General features: G+C 35.1%; 2 protein-coding genes and 2 long non-coding RNA genes across 9 annotated transcripts; 2 read left to right on the forward strand and 2 right to left on the reverse strand.

Annotated features, from left to right (window-relative positions):
* Positions 1 to 71: 71 nt before the first annotated feature.
* LOC124450523 (myc proto-oncogene protein-like) lies at positions 72 to 10,613 on the reverse strand. Of its 3 annotated transcripts, XM_047001184.1 has the most exons (5): positions 10,417 to 10,613; positions 8,799 to 8,920; positions 2,036 to 2,126; positions 1,374 to 1,912; positions 72 to 1,302 (listed from the first exon to the last, which is right to left on the reverse strand). In XM_047001184.1, exons 4-5 carry the CDS (start codon positions 1,888 to 1,890, stop codon positions 791 to 793), a joined length of 1,029 nt encoding a protein of 342 aa, XP_046857140.1. In that variant the 5' UTR covers positions 1,891 to 1,912; positions 2,036 to 2,126; positions 8,799 to 8,920; positions 10,417 to 10,613; the 3' UTR covers positions 72 to 790. The 3 variants fall into 3 exon arrangements, with proteins under 3 accessions (XP_046857140.1, XP_046857139.1, XP_046857138.1); XM_047001183.1 differs by lacking the exon at positions 8,799 to 8,920; XM_047001182.1 differs by lacking the exons at positions 8,799 to 8,920; positions 10,417 to 10,613 and adding an exon at positions 2,270 to 2,453.
* Positions 8,303 to 18,454, forward strand: LOC124450527. Of its 2 annotated transcripts, XR_006950049.1 has the most exons (3): positions 8,303 to 8,652; positions 17,803 to 17,910; positions 18,049 to 18,454. It is a non-coding gene; the product is annotated as an uncharacterized LOC124450527 (long non-coding RNA). The 2 variants fall into 2 exon arrangements; XR_006950048.1 differs by lacking the exon at positions 8,303 to 8,652 and having other exon boundaries at positions 17,196 to 17,910.
* LOC124450525 lies at positions 10,761 to 14,559 on the forward strand. Of its 3 annotated transcripts, none has more exons than XR_006950045.1 (5): positions 10,761 to 11,043; positions 13,424 to 13,546; positions 13,648 to 13,861; positions 14,035 to 14,297; positions 14,393 to 14,559. It is a non-coding gene; the product is annotated as an uncharacterized LOC124450525 (long non-coding RNA). The 3 variants fall into 3 exon arrangements; XR_006950046.1 differs by lacking the exon at positions 10,761 to 11,043 and adding an exon at positions 11,065 to 11,400; XR_006950047.1 differs by lacking the exon at positions 10,761 to 11,043 and adding an exon at positions 13,033 to 13,047.
* On the reverse strand, positions 12,214 to 16,813 carry LOC124450524 (CYFIP-related Rac1 interactor B-like). Its single transcript, XM_047001185.1, is given in 14 exon segments — positions 12,214 to 12,455; positions 12,569 to 12,639; positions 12,733 to 12,801; positions 13,434 to 13,491; positions 13,564 to 13,643; positions 13,720 to 13,851; positions 13,937 to 14,011; positions 14,089 to 14,148; positions 14,233 to 14,309; positions 14,556 to 14,582; positions 14,585 to 14,660; positions 15,264 to 15,385; positions 15,474 to 15,555; positions 16,539 to 16,813. Coding segments are annotated over 13 exon segments (990 nt in total). The 5' UTR covers positions 15,550 to 15,555; positions 16,539 to 16,813; the 3' UTR covers positions 12,214 to 12,388.
* Positions 18,455 to 20,361: the final 1,907 nt, after the last annotated feature.

A 20,361-nucleotide genomic window follows, 5' to 3' on the forward strand; every position in this document is an offset into this window, starting at 1 on the left:
CATTTTTTCGGATATTAAATATATTTTCTATGTTCAACGTCTAGCAGTATAAAAATAGCACGTTACAAGCATAACGATATCGTCAAGTTTAATAAACGTTTACATACTGGACTCATGTTACTTTTACAATAATTATGCATACCCAACTCTATTTTAACTTAAATATATTTAAAGGTACCGTATCGCGAACAAATAACGTGCAATTATGCTTGATACAAGTTACATGTGAAATCACGGTGATTATTCGTGTTCTCCGTTTACATGGTAAAAACGCCAACGTATCTTTCTTATCAAAATTAATATATAGTTTAAAGAACTCGGAGGACGAGCTTGTTAAATTACTTAATACTTAAATATGCTAGTAAAATACTTAATTTTCAAAAAATAAGAAATTGTGTATACAATGTTCTCGATAGAAGAAGCACGGTAATTGATACATAACCTATGCTAATTTATGACATCTTTCGCGCGCTTTTTCAACAAGTATGCAAATCTGTTGGTGATCTTGATCACTGTCGTAGGACCAACATCAAAATACATCCAAAAAATCGACGTATTTTACTTATTTTGTGCAGTGCATCCCTATATTCTGACTGTAAATATAATATTTGGTGTTTTACGAACGCAAAAAGCGGAAGTTGCTGTTTTAGTTCGATAAAAACCAGACCAATACAGACGGAAATGTTGGCATTAAGCCCAGACAACTGTGATATTTTAACTTAAATATAAAACTTTTTTAACGTATAGACAGCAACTGTTCGGGGATTATACCTTCGTGTTCGTGTTTTAACTACGATAATTGCTTTAGTCGTCGTAACTTTTCATGTAATGACTGCTTTCGTTTCTCGAGCATCGTCTTGTCTTCAAGTAATCGTTCCTGTTCGGAAGTTAGCTTTGATATACAGTCCGTTGCTTTTCTTAGTATTGCCACTTTGGGGGTTCGTTCATAACCTTTAAGTTCAGGCATGCTGTCGCGTAGAAGTTGAAAACTGTACTTCAAATCGTTTCTTCGCTTGCGTTCAAGGACATTGTGAACATTTCGCTTGCATTCCGGGTCATCTGTGCTCTTGTCCTTTACATTAAGCCGAATAGATAAGTCAGGTCTTTTCTGTGCGCTTTCCACTTTGTTTTCTTTGTTCGCTTGTTGTTGTCGTTTAAGATTCATTCTCGGACGTTTGGCGATCGGTTGGATGTTGTTCCGAAGAGCTTTAACTGTGTTTTTGTTTACATTGATATTGCTACAAGGTTCGGGGCATTTTCGTTTGACTGGCTTCTCTACGCTGACGACATCAATTTCCTCCTCTGCAAAAGAATTAAAAACTATCAGTTAAAATGTCACTTAAAATATAACGGTCTTGTCGAAAATTTAATACCTGAAGATGATTCACCACTCGGGAATTCCTGGGTGTGTATGTGATGGGGGAAAACGGACGTAGGGTCTACACATTCTGCCCCAACAGTGTCGATCGGATAGAAAGGTGGAGGCGATGAGCAAGGGGTGTCGTACTCGTTGTCTACTTGTTTGCTGCTGTTTTTTTCTTGCGATGAGTGACTTCCCCACATGCAATCTTGAATGAGTTTTGATGTTAAGTTGGCACAATTGTGCTCCAGCTCGACAAATGTTCGGCAGTTATCCCCATCTATGATATCGGTGACACATTGTAATGTGTCAATGGAGCTCGAACTTAGGCACACAGGAGATGATGCACAACTACTATCCCGACATGGAGAAAGTGGCGGAGTCAATAGTTCAAATTTCATCCAGATATCGCGAATAGGACACGATACGCCGATACTATTTACTTCGCAAACTTCATTATCGTATTCTGTAATATGTGGTGAGGAATAATGAAAAACCTCTTCGGGGGAGAATCCCATTTGCATTGCCATGACTGTATCTTTGGTTTTAAACCTGTTCAAAGTTAAAAGACATATGAGTAACTAAAATTCGTGCCAAATCCATTGCGCGCGAATGTAATACAATATATTTATCATTCACAAGTGGCTACTAACTTTATTTACAAATTTTACATACCGATGTTTTTGATCTTAAGAGCTGAATTAATAATCCAACGATTTAGTTGTGCTATCTTATGTCTCACGAAGTCGACAAAGCTCAAGTTCTCCTGGAATGTAAAAGATAAGAGTTCAGTCAATAAAATATCATTCATCATTAAATTTAAATCCCCATGAAGTGAATGAATGAGCCAACGAGAGTGCTATTGCGTCGCCAGTGCTTGCCACTTTTATGATTTATACCGAGCCCTACCTCGTGAAAACTTTATTTCGAGAGATTTTATTGCGTCGTTTGATCTGTCACTCTTTGGCAGTAGAGAGCGATAAATCGTTAGCTATTGCGAGCAAAGTGCACAACGAATAAAAAGATAGAGCATGAATAGGCTAGTGATTTTCAATTGAAAATCGCACCTTAGCTATTCATTTAGCCAATCAGCGCCTCGTTGACATGGCAACGTTCTCCCCCCAGCAAACTCAAAACGATGCTCTTTGCCTTATTCAAATTTTTTAAACAGTTATTATTACACTAATGATTAAAGGCTAGATGATCGTGTGTTTTTAGATTAAGTTACTGTGAGGACTATTGAAAGCAATGGAGATTATGTCAGTGCGTAGAGAAATCATTTCCGCATCTATTTCTTCTAAAATCCCTTAGTATAACAGTTAACCTTATGTATAAGACTAATAAAAGAGCACACTGGCATGAACTTAACTCATTAGTTAAGGTGACATGAATTTGGAACTTACTTAAATACAAAAGCAGGAAATGTTATTGTGTTGAAGTTAAAACAAGCTTATAGACGACAGAAGGCTTCTATGCCGGCGTTTAAATACTTCTCTTTCAATATCGGAAACGACCCTATCGACTTACATAATAACAAGTGAGATATTCTAAGATATAAATCTATTCCAAATATTTTTGTTAGTTTATGCTTTTCATTGTGGGTGTGCTGGTAGCAGACGTATCATTTAGTAAGTGTGTTTTGTCTCACATGACGAACAAGCATATTTGATGATAAATGGTCAAAAAAATTGTTGAATTTTTGTATAGCAATACACATTTGGCACATTTATGTAGGAGGTGAACATTACGGTGCCAAACGCTTTAGTGATTAGATTTAATATAAAAGTCAACAGGAAATTAATGCGAAAACAAGAGACGTTAGTGTTAAAATCACAACAACTCGTAAGACAGGATATTATCGAGAAAATGAAACCGTACTATATGGCGATACACTGGTTAAAAACCACGTCTATGGTTTCCAACGGTGCGACTTTTATGCATTAGCCACACGCTTTCATTCATTCATTCATTCAATATCTTTGTTTTGGTCCCTGCGCAATTAGCTTTTCGTTTTCCGGAAAAAAAGTTTTGTCTGTTTTCCAGCTTGAAACGGGACGAAAACCTTTGTGACGATCTGCGACATATAAACGAAAGCGACAGCCATTTAAAATAATAAACATTTTCTATAATAAAGAATGTTTGTTATGTGTTGGGATCTTTCAAGCTAGCTAACTCTTAGATGCATAATGAATTAATTAGAGAATTTAGAAGGCAGAAGCGAGCAAATTTGAGACAAAGTATTTTTATTAAACGCCGGAAAAAATAGCTAAGCTGTCCAGCAAGTTTCGTTGGGGATTAAAATAATTTCAATTTAGAAAACTCCTCTGTTTGTGCGCGAAATGATGCAAAACCGAATATAAAGGGTTTTTAATCGATAAGCAAACAAGGAATTTCCTTTCGATTTTCCTTGGCACCAGATGAGAAAGTGCTATCAAGTGTCACTGAAGGGCCAACAATTTAAACTGGGCTTGCTGAAGACCTCTTCTATCATAACAAATCTCTTAATGGTTTCGCTGTCCCTGAAATCCTGGTTATATTAATTGTCTAGTCCAAGGTTTTGGAACTACAAGGTCATGATTATTGACCATTAAATGATATTGTCTGTGATATTGTTGTATCTTGTATATAATTAGCTTATAGTAATTTTTCAAATTCAATCAAATATAAATATAAATAGCTTTTATAAAATTTTTAACTTGAAGGTTTTCGTTGTTGCCATTTGTTCGATTTGCGTATTTTACACGATAAAACCACCGTTTGTTGCTTTTGCTATCATTATGACTGAAATGGTAGCATGAAATCCCATACAATTGAACGCAACAAATTTACATAAATGACAAAGAGAGCTTTCTTTGGGTTTCAAGTGTGAAGCCACACGCCTGACATTGACTTTAACTTGCTTAGCAATCGGTGGAAAGTTTAACTAAAAATATTGAAAATTAGTTTTCTTAATTGAAAGTGCCAAATTTCGCTGTTTTACATGTAAATAGGCAATAACATAGTTTTCCTTCGACAGCGGTCATTTCAAGCACATAACATATAACATTGACATGGCGGGGATAAAGGTTATAATTTTATAAGTAAACATGATATTGGCTTAGCTTATTGCTCTGAATTATTATTGGCGACTCGTGTTATTGTCTTCAAGTATTTGTACACCTGAATGCCAATTTTACTGTTATGTAATCGATGGAAAAAGATCATTTCACTAGACCTAGTCTGATCTTGCTACCTGACACTTCATGTAAACCTAAAACTAAAACACAACAACACTAAAAAAATTTTATAAATAAAATACATCTTAAACGCTTCAATTGTCACTATAAGACATTATATTGTCACTTGCAGATCATTGCAACAAATGCTAGCGAATATTTCATGATAGTTGTTGATCAAAGGAAATATTTTTCAGTTTCTCTACGACCAAATTGTGAGTGTATCTAGGGCAACCTGAGGACCATGTTATCTATTAATGACAGCAAAGGGTCGTTAATTTCTCTGTTCGATGCACGGATTAGTCAGACTATGTGGAATGTGAGAAAGATATGTGCATTTTTGGCATTTATCCCAAAATTGATTTCTCGTAAATCATTTAGGCATTTCGCACAAGTAATTTAACATTTGTGTAACATTTAAAGTGACTTTTTTGGTTTAAACTAAACAAACACAGAGACATCGGGTTCTAATTGTAAAACTGTCGAACGGAAACTTCGGCATGCACGAGACGCCCACTGGCATTGAAATATTACAGCAAGCGAAACGACATCTTAAAGTCACACTTTGTTTATTGCTAAATCAAATCATTTCAGTACGCATTCAGTGATGATGCTTTCAATAGGTAATTCATAAGTATTTGAAGATTTAGCATAGACATGAGAGTTAATCTTTCGCGTTTTTTAAAGTAGTTTGCTAGTTCACATGTGTGTCTACCGTACCCGCACGCTTGCTCAAGTTGGCGCGGGACATCAAAGAGTATCGTGACGTTTTAAGTCCTTGGGTGTATTGAAGGCAACTCATCTCTAGTTTCCGTTAACAGATTACTTGCAAAAAGCTCGTAATATAGCTCACCTCTGACCTTACAGCATTCATTTCGACTGTGAAATAACATACATTTCATGTTTGGAATAACATGTACCATTAAGGAATGTAAATAAAATTTTCCAGTCGTATAACATAACCTTGTTACATCGGGATAGTACCGAACTTTATGTCAACTTGTGTTGATTATTAAAGACGTGTTATGAATTTTCACAGAGTGCGTCGACAACAATAATATTCTCGATCCAATTTGTTAGTAAAATTCACATTACTTTTGATTTTTCCATGTAATTTTGAAAGTATCTTTCAAAAGCTCAAATGTGCTTCTCCGGATCTCCGGATCAAAGTCCGTTAGGGTTGAATGCATTTTGACTGCAATACTTGATTATTACTTTCTTTGCCTGGCGCAGACTTGCAGAAGTTTAAGGAACTTGTCAGAACATATTTGAACGGAATGAATGAGAATTCCAGCTGTGTACTTTCGTAAATATAACTGTGCGTTTATTTTTGTTTCGTTGAAAGGTTTGTCATTAAATTATGAAATATTTTTGGATTGAAAGACAATCGGTTTTTTCTTGTTTACGCCTGTTTTCTCCTCTTTTACAAATAAAAATTTTTTGTCCAACATTTTGCTATAGAAGATATAAAGGATGAGTAACCTCAAGTATACAATAATTCAAATTAATCATTTTTTAGTAAATCAATATTCAAATATTTTCTGTGTATTTGTGGCTTCGCCGAGTCACAGACCGAGCGGTATAGTAGAGTTTATTAGGTCTGGCACTAGTATTCAAAAATAAAATTTACACGAAGTTCGGCATGGAATAATGGCGAATTTCGTAAATGTATGGCAACAAAGTTCAAAATTTCAACGTATAATGGACAAAAATGCAAGTTTTTTGTAGATGGCAAGTGGTATAAATGGATTAGGTAGATGAACATCTTACTGTCATGAAATTTTCAAGCCTTTTTGGAGGTGTCGAACGAGTGAGAGAAAATCGGTCACGGTAAGATAGCTCTTGTTGCATTATATTTCTTATGTTGTATAGAGGAACTACATTTTGTATGGTCATTGTTGACTAATGTGTGTTTATCTCATGTTCGAGCAAGTTGAATCACCAGACAGCGAACATTTAGCGTCCTGCTGTGTAAATTGCTTATATTCGATATTACTTCCGTGGAAGACAAAATGCATCACGATATATCAAGTATAGTTTCTTCTGGAAATGTTCCTGGTGGAATCCTGCTGACAGATGGAAACTATAATGACCGTACTCGTTCCAGGCATCGTTAGGTGCGCATGCTCAATTGCTTTCCCAAAAGTTTTACACAAGGCAAAGGGAGGCAAACATAGACGCAATAGTAGATATCATAGGAACTAAGTGTGTCATTAATAGAAAAAAATGACGCTTCGGCTGGCTACAACGAGCATTGAGTTGTAGCGTGGCGCAGCATTTGCAGCGGTAAAAGCACAACATCTAAATTAAAGTGGTTACTCTTGAAACTGTCTTCCGTTGCATTCTTAAGTTTCCTGGTCATTGCTATGTCATGTTTTGTAAGCGAAAGCCGGTGTAGACTTTGTCGCCTAAACGTCTCTCGAGAACTAGCCAAGTGTTTTGAACGTATTAAGCACTACCGGTGCAAGAATGGGCAAACTAAATACGCTCTTGAGATGAAGGAAATGTTTTTTCCGCGTCAAGTATACGGCTGAGCTATCTTTGCTTAAGTGTTGCTTCATGTTGTCTGAGTTAATGTAATCTTGATTAACCCATAAAAAGGATTTTCTTCGCACATATAAAGTTGCTCGATGGATTTTCCCAGACACTTGAATAAAGCACACAGAAAACAAATAGTGTCCTTGTGCGAAATGATTGTTCGCCAACGTTGTTTGTATAGTCTGTTGTCCTTCAACGTCTTAAATTGTTAAGAGCCCAGACTGGCATTCGTAATTATGAAACGTGCAGTTGAAGGAAGAAGGTTTATAAACTTCCTTATAAACCTTTTAAGTTTACAAATGGCAAATGTGTAATTTGTGATTCGGTTAAAATTTCAAGCGATCGTTAATTTAAGGAAGAACTCTTATAAACTTACTTGCCAACTCGTTAAGTTTGCAAATCGCAATAATGTAATTTATGTAATTTATTTACATTTACTTTAATGTAATTTATGATTGGATCGTGATTTCAACCAATCAAACGACATTGTCGATCGGTAGTCCTGCTCACAACTACATGACCGAAAATTTCTCTGTAGTACACTTAAGCTTTAGCAAACAGACCACTTCCTGTTCACATACGAAATGCAAAACGGAAATTTTATGAAGGAAATTTTAAGAAGTCCACTTCAATAAAAAATTTTTATGAAGGAAATTTTTTTGAAAACATCAGTTGGCTTGTCTCGAGAGATGTATTATCCTAATCTTGTTTGGACAATATTGGACATGCATAAGCACAGTTATCAACAGATTAAACACCAGTAGTCTTAAATCTGGACGCGAAATATGGTAATTTAGATTTTCATCGTGATCAATCGATATTCATTAGTCGGCTGTTTTACGCCGAGGGAAAATATGTGGGAGTAATCATTTATGGTGAATGATTTTAAAAAGGAGAACTTTTTTTCTGTCATGCGGTTTTTCTGTCAACAACTTTGGTGTATTAAAAATTAAATACTTTCGTGGGTTTTAGATCTAAAGTATTTCTCAGAGGAATTTTGTGATTCTGTTAACGACGTATAAGTATATTGTAAATAAATCGTTTTCAAGTCTGGCTTGTAAGAACTCTCTGTTATTCGTTAATTAAATTAGTAATAAAAGGAAGTGTTTGCAATTTATCAAAATTATGGTTGCAATCGATTCTATTAATCGTGAAATTTTGTTTACATTATTGGTTTTTAGAATCGTGGATTTAAACTTGATAATTGTTAAGTAACGAAGCTATTTAGCCATTCGCCATCGTTTGAATTGAAAAATGCCTGTGGTGGGTCTTCGTGGCTCGTTTTACCGCGTTGGTATTTTGAGAACTGTAAAATTTTTGCGATGTTGGAGGTCAAGGAACACCGAACGTCCATCACGGGACTTAAGATCCGCCACAAAAAAAGTAATGGGGATTATTGATCCTCAGCTGTAAAGAAGCGAATTCAAAGTTGCACATATAAACTTGGTATTTAATTCATCGATCGAACTTTCCAGGCATTGTTATACGAAGTCGATTTCATCGGATGAGATTTTAAAAAAAGCATCAAAAAACTTCAAGGTAAGGTTAGTTTTACGTATATTTGGGGCAGGTTTTAATAAGCCCACGACTGTCCCAACATGAAAAAGATTTTATTCGTGATATGTTATAACGGTTGTATTCGCCATGTTTACTTAGCCTAAATACGTTAATGTCTTTCTTTTTACCTTTTCTGCGATTTCTTTCTCTGAAGCACTGTAATTAATGGACTTTCCGAGTTTAATTGACCCTCTTTCCTCGAGGGGGACTGCTGTGGTCTGGCTGCAGAGCTTTACTAGTCTTTAGTCGTCTTTAAAGGATTAAAACCCAGTCATATCACGTTTTTAAATATTTGCTTTGATTTATTTGATCAAGTAGCGTCCGCAGTATTGACTTTCGATGATGGCTACTAAAGATTCCCGAAGACAGCCGGTGCGATTGTAAATACTTGAAAATTTCTGCATGGAGTGTCATATCGATAAATCATAAGATCAGAATTTATTTTTCTTTTCAAACATTGTTGTGGTATGCTGCGTTTGGCTTTCATGTTTAGGATGTGCACGGGCAAATCAAATCCGTTAATCAGTTCAGCATATATCCTTCGAACGTTATTTAGGCTTAAATACACAAAAATGTACATTTCCACGATAATTATGAATATGTCAAACGAAATGCATGATGACGAAGTGGGTGGCGAACGAGTAACTGATAGTGGATAAAACACATTGATAACTATGGATTTTATAAAAGCCAGTCAATGCTAATCGATGTACTCGTAATATTCTGAGTTTCGCGCACGATAAATCGTCATTTCTGTCGATGTCTGGACTTATGATGCTATGTTGGTGTGAGTTCATGCGACAGCTTTCGTACCTCCCCCCCCCCGCTTACACACACACACTCCCCTCGTTTTCTTTTCGACAAAATGTTGAACTAAAATATGCCCGTGCAAGTTCTGTTATCGTCCTGAGAATGCGACGAAATGGTTTGCGTGGGTAGTTGCTTTTTATATAAACAGCGATATTTCAGCTTTTTTTTTGTTTGACTTAAATAGTTTTGCATTCCCAATATCTAACTCCACCCCGTCCAAAACAAATAATCGTGTATCAATGATTACATAAGACACGCGAGATGTTTTATCCGAAGAATCCGAATTCTCCTTGAACTACGCAATATTGATGAATTGGATGAAAGCACGGATTTAAAATAACTGTAACTTCAGGAGCCCAGACTGATTAAATCTCTTTTATTTAGTTTAATGCGATTATGCTTGGCTATTTATAAGCAGTCGTTCAATAATATTTGATCTTTCTCGAATTTTTATTTTTTTGGCGATTTCTCAAATGTTCTTTGGCGATTTTATAATTTTGGTTCTTTAAGCCAGTTGTTGAGCAAAAACTTCCTCGAAATCTAGCTTTGTTTTACTAAAACGCGAATTAATGGCGCTTATCTTGCTAGACGATGAGAAATAGGACGACATCGAAAGGAGATTTGGAAGCAGTAACACTTGATCGGCTTAAAGGAGATATAACACCTTATCCCCGAGAATTGCTTTGCAAGTACACGATCTCATACATTGCCACTGCTTTGAGTAACATACAAAAAGTGTGTTACCTGACCTCCCGCGCGATCAAAAACCAGGCACCCACGCAAGAAGGGTTACAGCAAAGTCTTACCGAATAATTTGGTTGACGCATAAAAACTAGAAGACACCCAGTGGTCATTTTCCACTATATAGTTGATAGGAAATTTGACCGAGCAAAATTGGACAATCTAAAGAAAATGTCGAGAAATAATAGCACTTACTGTTGTTTCTGGGGGAAATGAAAGCGATGCTCTTATCTTTCGAAACCAAAATTGACAGCATACGTAAAGCATATATTGCCGGATAAATTCACAGAACAGGACGTTAAAGCGAAAACGATCGACTGTCGTGAAACAGGTCCGTGTTTTGTTCGATGCTTCTTCTTGGAAAACTACTTGTGGTTTAAATGCATCAACGACAGGAACAAAATATACCCTCGAATGACCACATGACACATGTGTTTCGCATTAAAATATGCATGAAAACATTTAAAACGTACAGATTAATTTTTCGTGCATTTTGCATAACATCCTATGTTGGGCTACTTGCCATATGGTTTTTATATCAACAAAGAAAACTGCGAGTGTGTGGTTCTCACGCTCGTAGAAGGTATAATATCTAGTGATAAATTATTTAAAATAACAAATTGCGGAATTTCCAGTTCGAACGCGTTTTCCAATACACAGAAATTTAAAGCTCTGACGTAACACACAAGTTGCGTCAGCACATCGAGTTCTGACGAGGATAAGCTTTTATATTACGAACACGTTGTTCTAGAAAGTCACTTCTCCTCAAGATGAATTTCGGTTCGTGGAGAGATAAGGATTATTCTCCATAACGAGATAAAGGTATGTTTACTATCAATCATTTGGATGGTAGCCTGCAGAAACGCCCGAAGGGGAAACTATTGATGCGAGAATTGTACTATGTAATGTCATAACATCTCTCATCAAAAACTACTTAAAACAACCCAACGACATTTCCGTCAGGTCCAAGCCTCATAACCCATTACAAATTACACAATCGTTTCGGCAACAGCTTTGTAGAGCGTTGCCAGGACCGAGGTGATTAAAATTGAGCACGAACTTCACTTTGGTCTGCGTCTGACGATGGGTTTGAGAATCATACTACGTACGGCAGTGGAAGCCTTCTAGTCACGTGATATTCCTCTGACGTAATCCGATCAGTCAGCGATTCACGATAAGGTACCTTCAGTTCAGTGTGACAATTATGATTGTAAGTAGGAGAAAGTGAGGCAGCGTTGGTAAAGGTAGAGAATAGTTAGACAACGTTGGTAAAAGTAGAGAATAGTGAGAAAACGTTGGTATAAGTACAGAATAGTGAAGCAACGTTGGTAAAAGTACAGAATAGTGAGACAATGTTGGTATGAGTAGAGAATAGTGAGACAACGTTGGTATGAGTAGAGAATAGTGAGACAATGTTGGTAAAAGTACAGAATAGTGAGACAATGTTGGTATGAGTAGAGAATAGTGAGACAACGTTGGTAAAAGTACAGAATAGTGAGACAATGTTGGTATGAGTAGAGAATAGTGAGACAACGTTGGTATGAGTAGAGAATAGCGAGACAATGTTGGTAAAAGTACAGAATAGTGAGACAATGTTGGTATGAGTAGAGAATAGTGAGACAATGTTGGTAAAAGTACAGAATAGTGAGACAATGTTGGTAAAAGTACAGAATAATGAGACAATGTTGGTAAAATGTTGGTATACGTAGAGAATAGTGATGCAACGATGGTACAACCGGGGACTAGTGAGAGCAACTTTGGTATAAGTAGAGAAAAGCAACGCTAAATTGGTATAAGTACGCTGGGCAACATTGACAATATCAACGTCTTTCAACTTTTTGACGGAGATGGTTCGTTTGCTCGACGAACGTTGGTCCCCCTCACTCCTTTATCATCTGGCGTCTATCTGTCTAGCTATGACATAAATCTAGCTTGATGTCCTCTTAGTTACTCTGCAGACAGAGAAGAAGAAATCATTCAAATGACCTTGCATTATTATCAAATAAGTTTATTAAGTTTGAATTTCGGAGTGAAACAATTTACGAACATCTTCTCAAGTCCAACTGTACATACAATACACTTAGAGTTGTGGACAACACCCTCCCCGGTGATCTTCAGAAGAGAAACCGTGTACGGATCTCTGCTATCACATTTTCTCCGTCCTTTCTCACTGTTGTAGTAACATTCGGATGTTCCTTGGTGTGCTCTCGTCGTTGAGATGTTTCGTTGTGTATCTGAATGAAACACGTGTTCATATTTAAAGTACATCTTTCTTTGCATCGTGGAAATAAAAAACTTTCACAGCGAAATCGTAAATAATGAAATAACCGAATGTATGATTTTTAACCTTAATGCATTTAGAAGTCCTTCCACCGAGTTTAGCGGTTGATCTTTAAGAACCTTGATCGTTGCCTTCATCTGAAATCGAGAGTGGAAGTCTTGAAAATGAATTATAGAGACACAGCACTCTCGGATGATAAATATCAGCGGTAAATTGTAAAACACGCTTACATCAATATTAGAGGTTTTTACAAAGGCGCCCAAAGGATGAACATGGTCGTATAAAATTATTACTCCAACCTAATAACGACAAAGATAAAGTCAAAATTGGATAAATCAAATAGCCCTTCACACCATGCCCTTTCAAAAGATAATCTCATCACGAGAAGCACAGAACGCAAACGATTTTGTTAGAATTTTCTTTCTCCTATTTTGAATATATTACACAGTATCTAAGGGATGATTGTAGCAGTTTCATTTCAGCACTGGTCGAGTGACGAATCACCTGCCTTTAACTCTGACACAGTGAAGTTGACCTTTACTATGGTAGTATTCTGTACTTTTAAGTTGCTAAGACTTATCGTGTAGTATCGCGTGGTATAATAGTTTACAGCCAAGACCTAGGGTGTAGAGCTCTAAGGCTAATTGAAGATATTTTAGCGTTCTTACAAAAGTCTCCGAGGTTTGCATAAGCCAGTGCAAACACGAAAAACATCTTTTATTTCTTTTATAAAATAACAAGAAAACAAAAAAGACAAACGTTTTAATTTTTCCTATAAAATGTATTCCTGATTGATGTGCAAATTCTCTTTGATTGATTGGTTGAGCTCAGATGTGCTTTGCACAGGCTAATGCAAACTCAGCTCTAGACCAATCAGCGCACGCGTTTCATTGTGTTTATTTTATGTTTTATATTACATAGGTGAACTTACCATAATACGAAGACAAAACAAAGTGGTTTCTTGACTTTCAAAACGTGAGCTGTACTCGCTGCAAAAAGGAGTTAGACGTACATTTTATATGTGCAATTAACCTGACAAGAAAGGTTCGTTGTTTACTTACGGATTTTCAATCATAACTCTACAAAGATTAGCCAAAGTACTTAACATATCAGTCGTATTTTCTATGGGCAAATTCTTGTTCTAGACAAAATTAAGATGGAGTTTATGGGAAATCATCCAAGACAGACTATGCACTGTACATATGTAATTGTCCTACTTCGCTAACGAACTTTGATGTAGCATCACTTAATGTCTTTAACATTGGCGTTGGATAGGCATAAAATAAGGACATTCTATTGGCCATTTCATTTGACACTTGGACATCATTTTCATCCATGTCATTATCGTCCTAAGACAAGGTAAACAAGACAGTTGTACCATGATGCAATGCGCTAACCACTGTACCAATGTCTTTTTATTTAATTATTTCTTACACAATTTGACAGTTTTCTTCTGCTGAGTGTTCTTCTGTAATAGCTAAAATCATTCTGGATTGATGGGTTGGTCATCTAAGAACGAAAATTTTTTTTAGGAGTTGCATCGTCATCTGGTAAAAACAAAGTGAAAATCAACAAGGAAGCCCGACCTTTAGGTCATCAAATTTTAATGTGAAATGAAGGATATCGGCAAACTGTTTAGCAAGTGCCTGAAACAAAGACATTCCCAATTCACCATTGACCAAACTATCAATTAGGAAACATTATTTCTCATGCAAAAACACTGAATAAACCTGCTGCTGTTCCAAATGTTCGACTGGTGTTAGATTTCCCGAGCATAAAGCATTCAGCAGTTGAGGTAAGGCAGCCTCTAAATGAAAAAAAACACAAACAAAACATCAATAGACAAAGTTACAGTCATTGTTTATAAACCATTATTATTACACTTTTCAGAATACAGGCTAGTCAATGCTGATGTCACAGAATAGTGCCAGTGGAAAGAGACATTTGTAACAAAGTTATGGTAGTATAGATGTTTGTATGAATAATTCACGACCAGATATTGTGGGAAACTAAGGTCAACAAAATTGATGAATTCATAGTGGAGATAACCAACCCAATTCAGTTGCATATTCATAAAACTTTTCAACTGTCCGACTAAAGGCATAACTGCTCGCCATGCCTCTTCTTGTAAACCCTCGTTTGTAGGATTGGATATTGCCTGAAAATGATGAATACAATCATTTAAAATGCCTATGAAACAAAAATTTTGCAAGTTACATTATGTTTGAAATGACTAAAACTTTTAAAAAGACAGTGTACTTTCTAAAACAATTAATGCATATCTCTTTTCCTTCTTGAGATTTTGATGTTTTTGTTATTTCCAGTCTATACAACTTGTGACGTAATGTTGCATAATGAGTTCCCACAATGCTTCAAATACTCTTCAGTTTCCTGACAACTATATGTTGATACTAGTAGGCAGCATTTTATACCATTAACCACATCATAATAAAGGGAACTCTGTCCTTGTGAATTAAAGTATTGGTAAATATACCTAATATAATTTTACTTCTCACTATGCAATGCGACATCCCAAGTTAGATATTGGACAAAGCAAGAACCTCAATATCTCAAGAATTTAAAGTGATATGCATAATTTGGTTGAGAATGTCCATTGTCATCTTGAAATATCTCTTGAATAAAAGTATTACTCAGATAGAAAACTTTTTGTTTCATTGGCACTTTAAGTGATGAGAAAATTGCATAGTTCATCTTACAAAATAAGAAATCGCTTGTTATTGCTGTCTGTGTAGATACATACCACTCTGATTGGCTCATTGGCACCTTGATAATCATTAAGATCTTCCAGGATTTGTGTAGATTGATCTAAAACTGCCTTAACGACATCATAGACCTCTGCCTCAGAAGATGTTGGTTGGGCATCTAGAAACATAGTGAACTGTGAAGTTTTTTTCCCTCAAATAAATACTAAGTGTTCAGTTACCATGGAAACTGAATCTTGCAAACTTACTTTCAAAGTCGAGAAAGATATCAGATTTATTTGTGTCAGTATCTTTGGCATATAAAATTCTCAATAAGTTACCCATGTTGAACTGAAAATAGAATGAAATAAAACATATCGGTGTTCATTATCCAAAATAAAAATGGGAAATAGATATGAATCACAGTATGCACTTCACTGTAAAATAAAATATTTGGGAAGCAATCAAACCGGAATCCCAGCAACAACTTGATCAGAGAGGAATCAAACCATCAACAATATTTTTCAACATGTTCAAGACTAAACCATTCAGATTATTTATATACACCATGCGAACAGGTTGTTCCTTAATAACACGAAACAGGTCAATTGACGGCCATTATACAATTAACTCAAATACACGGATTTTACATAAGAGTATTCTATTTTCGCACAATGGTTGTTAGGCTATTTAGAATAATAAAGTCAATGAAAATATCTTAACATCCACACGCTTCCTTACACTAAAGCATGGTGTTTCATGTAAATAAATATAATTTAAAAACTTACATACTCTTTCAGTTGAGCAAATGTACAATCATAGGCAATACTTAATTAAATGCTGTGCGTTATTTCACAGCATACAACACGCCAGACGTTAGCACCCTACAAATTTGACGCGGAAGTCGACAAATAAACAGGGCAAGTCGAAAAGTAAAAGAGAAATGTACAACCTCGATGCTTAACGTTTTCGTTTTTCGTCAATTAACTTTGCGGAAATAGAGCTAGATATAATATGTAGTCATTTCATCGCTACAGTTCTAAAGCCTTTAGAAATGAAATTTACTACAATATAAGTTATAATTTTTTGGCGGACGAAAACGTGTCTCGCTTCGACCGGCTCATTGCCAGCTTTTCGAAACAAAATATCAACAAGCTGACATTATTAATAAGTAATAGCAGCTCCGCGATTGGATTCAGACAAAACCAAGCTTGCCAGATGGTAGAAAAACCTATTTCTAATTATACAACGGCAGACGTTCGTTTAGCTATTAGTTCAATTTGCCACATTAATAAATCGATTCAGTTTCGATGGGGCAATGTGTTTCACATTACCTTTGCCTATAAATTTCCGTTTGCAAGATTTCTTTAGATTCCAAAGCAGAAAACTACTCCATCTTCCTCCTCCCGAGAGATTTCAAGACAATAGGAGCGTTGCTGAGCTTACTAAGCTGGCTAAATTAAAGACACTTTCCAAAATTGTAAATAGCAAATTAACAGTGTTTTAAGACTCCAAATGACAACCCGCAAGCTCCAATAACGGCTTGCAACGCCTTCCTTTACCCATAAGCCTTTGCAAACGCGATGCAGGAGGTCGGCGTCAAACCGTTGTTGTTTTCAATAGTTTTCACCGTTAATGCTATACGAAATGCTTATCGAACGTTTTATTTTTAAAATTTCATGAAAAGAGCTACGAATTAAAATTTTAAAATATCAAAAAGCAACAAGTTACAGTATCTATCATAATGTTGTTGAACTTTATCGGCTCTTACCGAATCTTGGCCGAAGGCAGCACGATATGTTACCAAATATGGGCGATAGGTGAAGCGCGGGAAAATCTAAAATGAATCCCACAGGAGTAAAAACAATGAAGACTTACGAGCGATTTTTAATTTTTTATTGTGAAAAAAAAACAAAGTTATTAAGCATGCTTGGCTTTATTTTGGCCAAAAATTTCTTCAAGAACTAAAATACATCTCCACAACTGTTTTTTTTTTCCAAGATGATTGTATCACACACTCAGGTAGCGTTTAAAGAAATGCGTAAATTTTATTTTTCGATGGCAATGTTATGAATTGTATGACAGTGCTCGTTAATCATGTATTTTGTTGAAAGATGCTCGTATTTGCAATACATTTTCCCTTGTGCTGCTTTTATATCTGCTCTTGTTGATCTCAAATGATTGCTGTATTGGCGATTAGAGGCTACTGTTATATTTTAATAATTTATAAGCCGTCGTTTTTATGAAACTGTATTATGACAAATGTTTTGATAAATATATCGCTCTTCTTCTCAACTTATTTTTGATGTTTGCATTATGAATCTCGTTTTTATTTCAAGTAACTAAATGCTTACAATGAGTGGGCCTCTATCTTTTACATTACGCTCATCTATCTTCTCCATTCATGATATTTTACAACTGTCTAGTCTTCTCACTCGTGTAAAATGAACAAAGACGTCCCTTCCCGAAATTTCTAAACTCTGTATTGTCATATTGCTTATTATCTGTGTCCATGCTTGTTGTGTATCTGTTAGCAGGAGAAAGCTATGATATTAATCATAATTAGCAATGTTTTTATAGTCTTTATGGCTCTTTTAGATTGTAGTATCTGATACAGAGATTGACAAGAAACAGCAAGGAAAAGGGAAATATGCCAAAGTGGACTCTTTATCGCTTTTGAAAACAGTCAAAACATCTTTGGCAACGGTATTTTTATAAAATTTTATATACATCATCAAAACAAAGTAATAACTTCATTGAAATATGATTGGGGAATAAGAATGAATGAAATATAATATCATTAATGGATTTAATCTCGCTTGAAAATTTGTTTTCTGACCATAGGCTCTAACACTGTTGGTGTTAGTTTTGACTGACGTTTCGTCATCATTAGCAGCAGTCACCTTCAAAGTCAAGAGTGGTCTCAGAGTCAAAGTTCTCGTAGAAATGTTTGTCAACACGAACACCAACAATCCTTTTCAAGACTGCACTGACCTAAACGCTCAAAAAAATTCTTGTGAGAAAAAAAAAATTGAACACATAACATCACAGGACAGCAAAGGACAAATTATCATGAAAAACAAAAATATAAACAAAGAGAAAATTGTGTAGCTATCTACTTATGAAAAATATCAATAAACATTTTTTATATTGTAAAAAGACACGAGTCATGCACGGAAAAAGCTGTAATCGCTATGTATAGCACTGTAAATATTCAAATAATGCATTAAAGTGTTACGTTTCTCTGACATAACACTTTTCTTATTGCTGCATGAAGGCAAACCTGTTTAAATAATTATAATGTAGGTGAAGATATTTAGCATGTTGTATAATTGTTATTGTACAGACATTATTTATAATATTATGGCCTTGTGTAATGTATGTCAAGAACTTATTAATTCTCAAAAATGCTAACATTCTTGTTCTTCAGAACTTATTCATTCAAAAATCTTTTGAGCCATGATGAAGTTGAGCACATGCAGCTAAAATTTGCTGTTAATTAGAAATATTTATCCATAAAGTTGCCTAAGTTAATGATATAATATTATGCGTGAGTCGACAACAGATTCATTATTTTAGGTTTCTGTCTGCATGTCTTTTTTGAACGAGTATTTATGAGATCTCTAATTGGTGATCTAGGTTTACAGTTTAATTGAATAGCTTTCAGGTTTTCTTTTTGAGACATCAGAATGTAACCCTTCTAATATTATCAATTAAAAATTTTTTTAAAAAGAGCAAATACCGTTGTTAATGGTCAAAATAATAATGTAATAGTTCTTAATGAAAAAGAGTACGAAGTGGTGAAGGGGAGAATGATTCTCGGCGTACTCAGTCTTCCGCTTCCGTTGAAATTACTTTCCTATCAAGAAACTCAACTACACCTGATTGTAAAGGCTAAAAAAATTGGAATTTATGTATAATTTGCTACTGTCAAGAGTTGCACTTGTTCATATTTTTTAAAGTAAAAATGTATTAATGGTATTGGTCTATTATATAAATTTGGCAGTACACTACGATAATTCACCATGTTTTTTGGTAATGCTTTTGGAATTCCTTGTCTAACTTCACGTGCTAGCAATTGAAGAAAGACTGACGATCTTAGGTTTCTACCTGTTGAATTTTGACTGTAAATGATGTAAGATTAAGTCATAAAAAGGAAAAGATTTCACTAAGGCACTGCCTCTCAGATCAATGACAGCATGGTGCGCAATTGTCATTTCACTTGAAGAAAGAATGAAGATGTTTTGGTTTGTTACGTTTTTTTCTGCACAATTTTTGTTTACTGACATATATTTGATGAAATGACCCACATTGAATTTTAAAAGGCAAAAACACAAATCACTGTAAGATCATCCTCATGCTTTAATTCAAACCATAAATGAAGGCAAAAAAGCAAGATGAACTTTTTAATAAACATAATTAGCTCACCTTTTACCATATAACTACAGCATGAGATATGTTCATTAGGTATGAGTTGAGTTTTGATTATTTTGTAAGATGGAATTCGTATTTGAGTATGTATTTAAAAGCTTTAGTGAAAAAACTTTAAAGATTACAGCATATTTGAATCTGATCGATGTTTAAAATTAACTCACTTGCAAAAAATTTCTAACAAGCTTCCTTATAAACTTTTTTGTCCGACGACCCGGTTTAGGAAATATTGCACTAGAAATTTTATCAGACGTAAACTTTATGAAGTTTATGATGTATCATTGAACTATAATAGATGGAAGGCTACCGGTAATATAAAAACCAAATAATTTTTCGAAGTCAAATTTGACCTCCAGAAACTCGAAATAAAGAATATTTGTAGAAGGTATTGTGGCATTAAAGGTGATGGAGCTTGATATTTTTACTGTGAATTATGATGCTAACTATTGAATACCTATTTCGTAATGGAAAATATCAACTGTGGAAACTGATCGTTCAATTTATACAAATCGGAAACACTTCAGCAAGCATCCTTTACCATGAAAGATTTGTAGGTGCATCTATTTACAGAAGCCCTTAATTTGGGAGGATATGACGACTATTATCATATATTATCTAACTTATATTTTTAAACCAAATCTCATGTAAGTTTGAACTAAAAATTGCGTTTTTGAACGTTCACGGAGTAACACTAATAATAATTGTTTTGGGTAGAAATACATTTAC

Source organism: Xenia sp. Carnegie-2017, unplaced genomic scaffold, assembly GCF_021976095.1.
Source record: "Xenia sp. Carnegie-2017 unplaced genomic scaffold, XeniaSp_v1 HiC_scaffold_24, whole genome shotgun sequence".
Lineage (NCBI taxonomy): Eukaryota > Metazoa > Cnidaria > Anthozoa > Malacalcyonacea > Xeniidae > Xenia > Xenia sp. Carnegie-2017.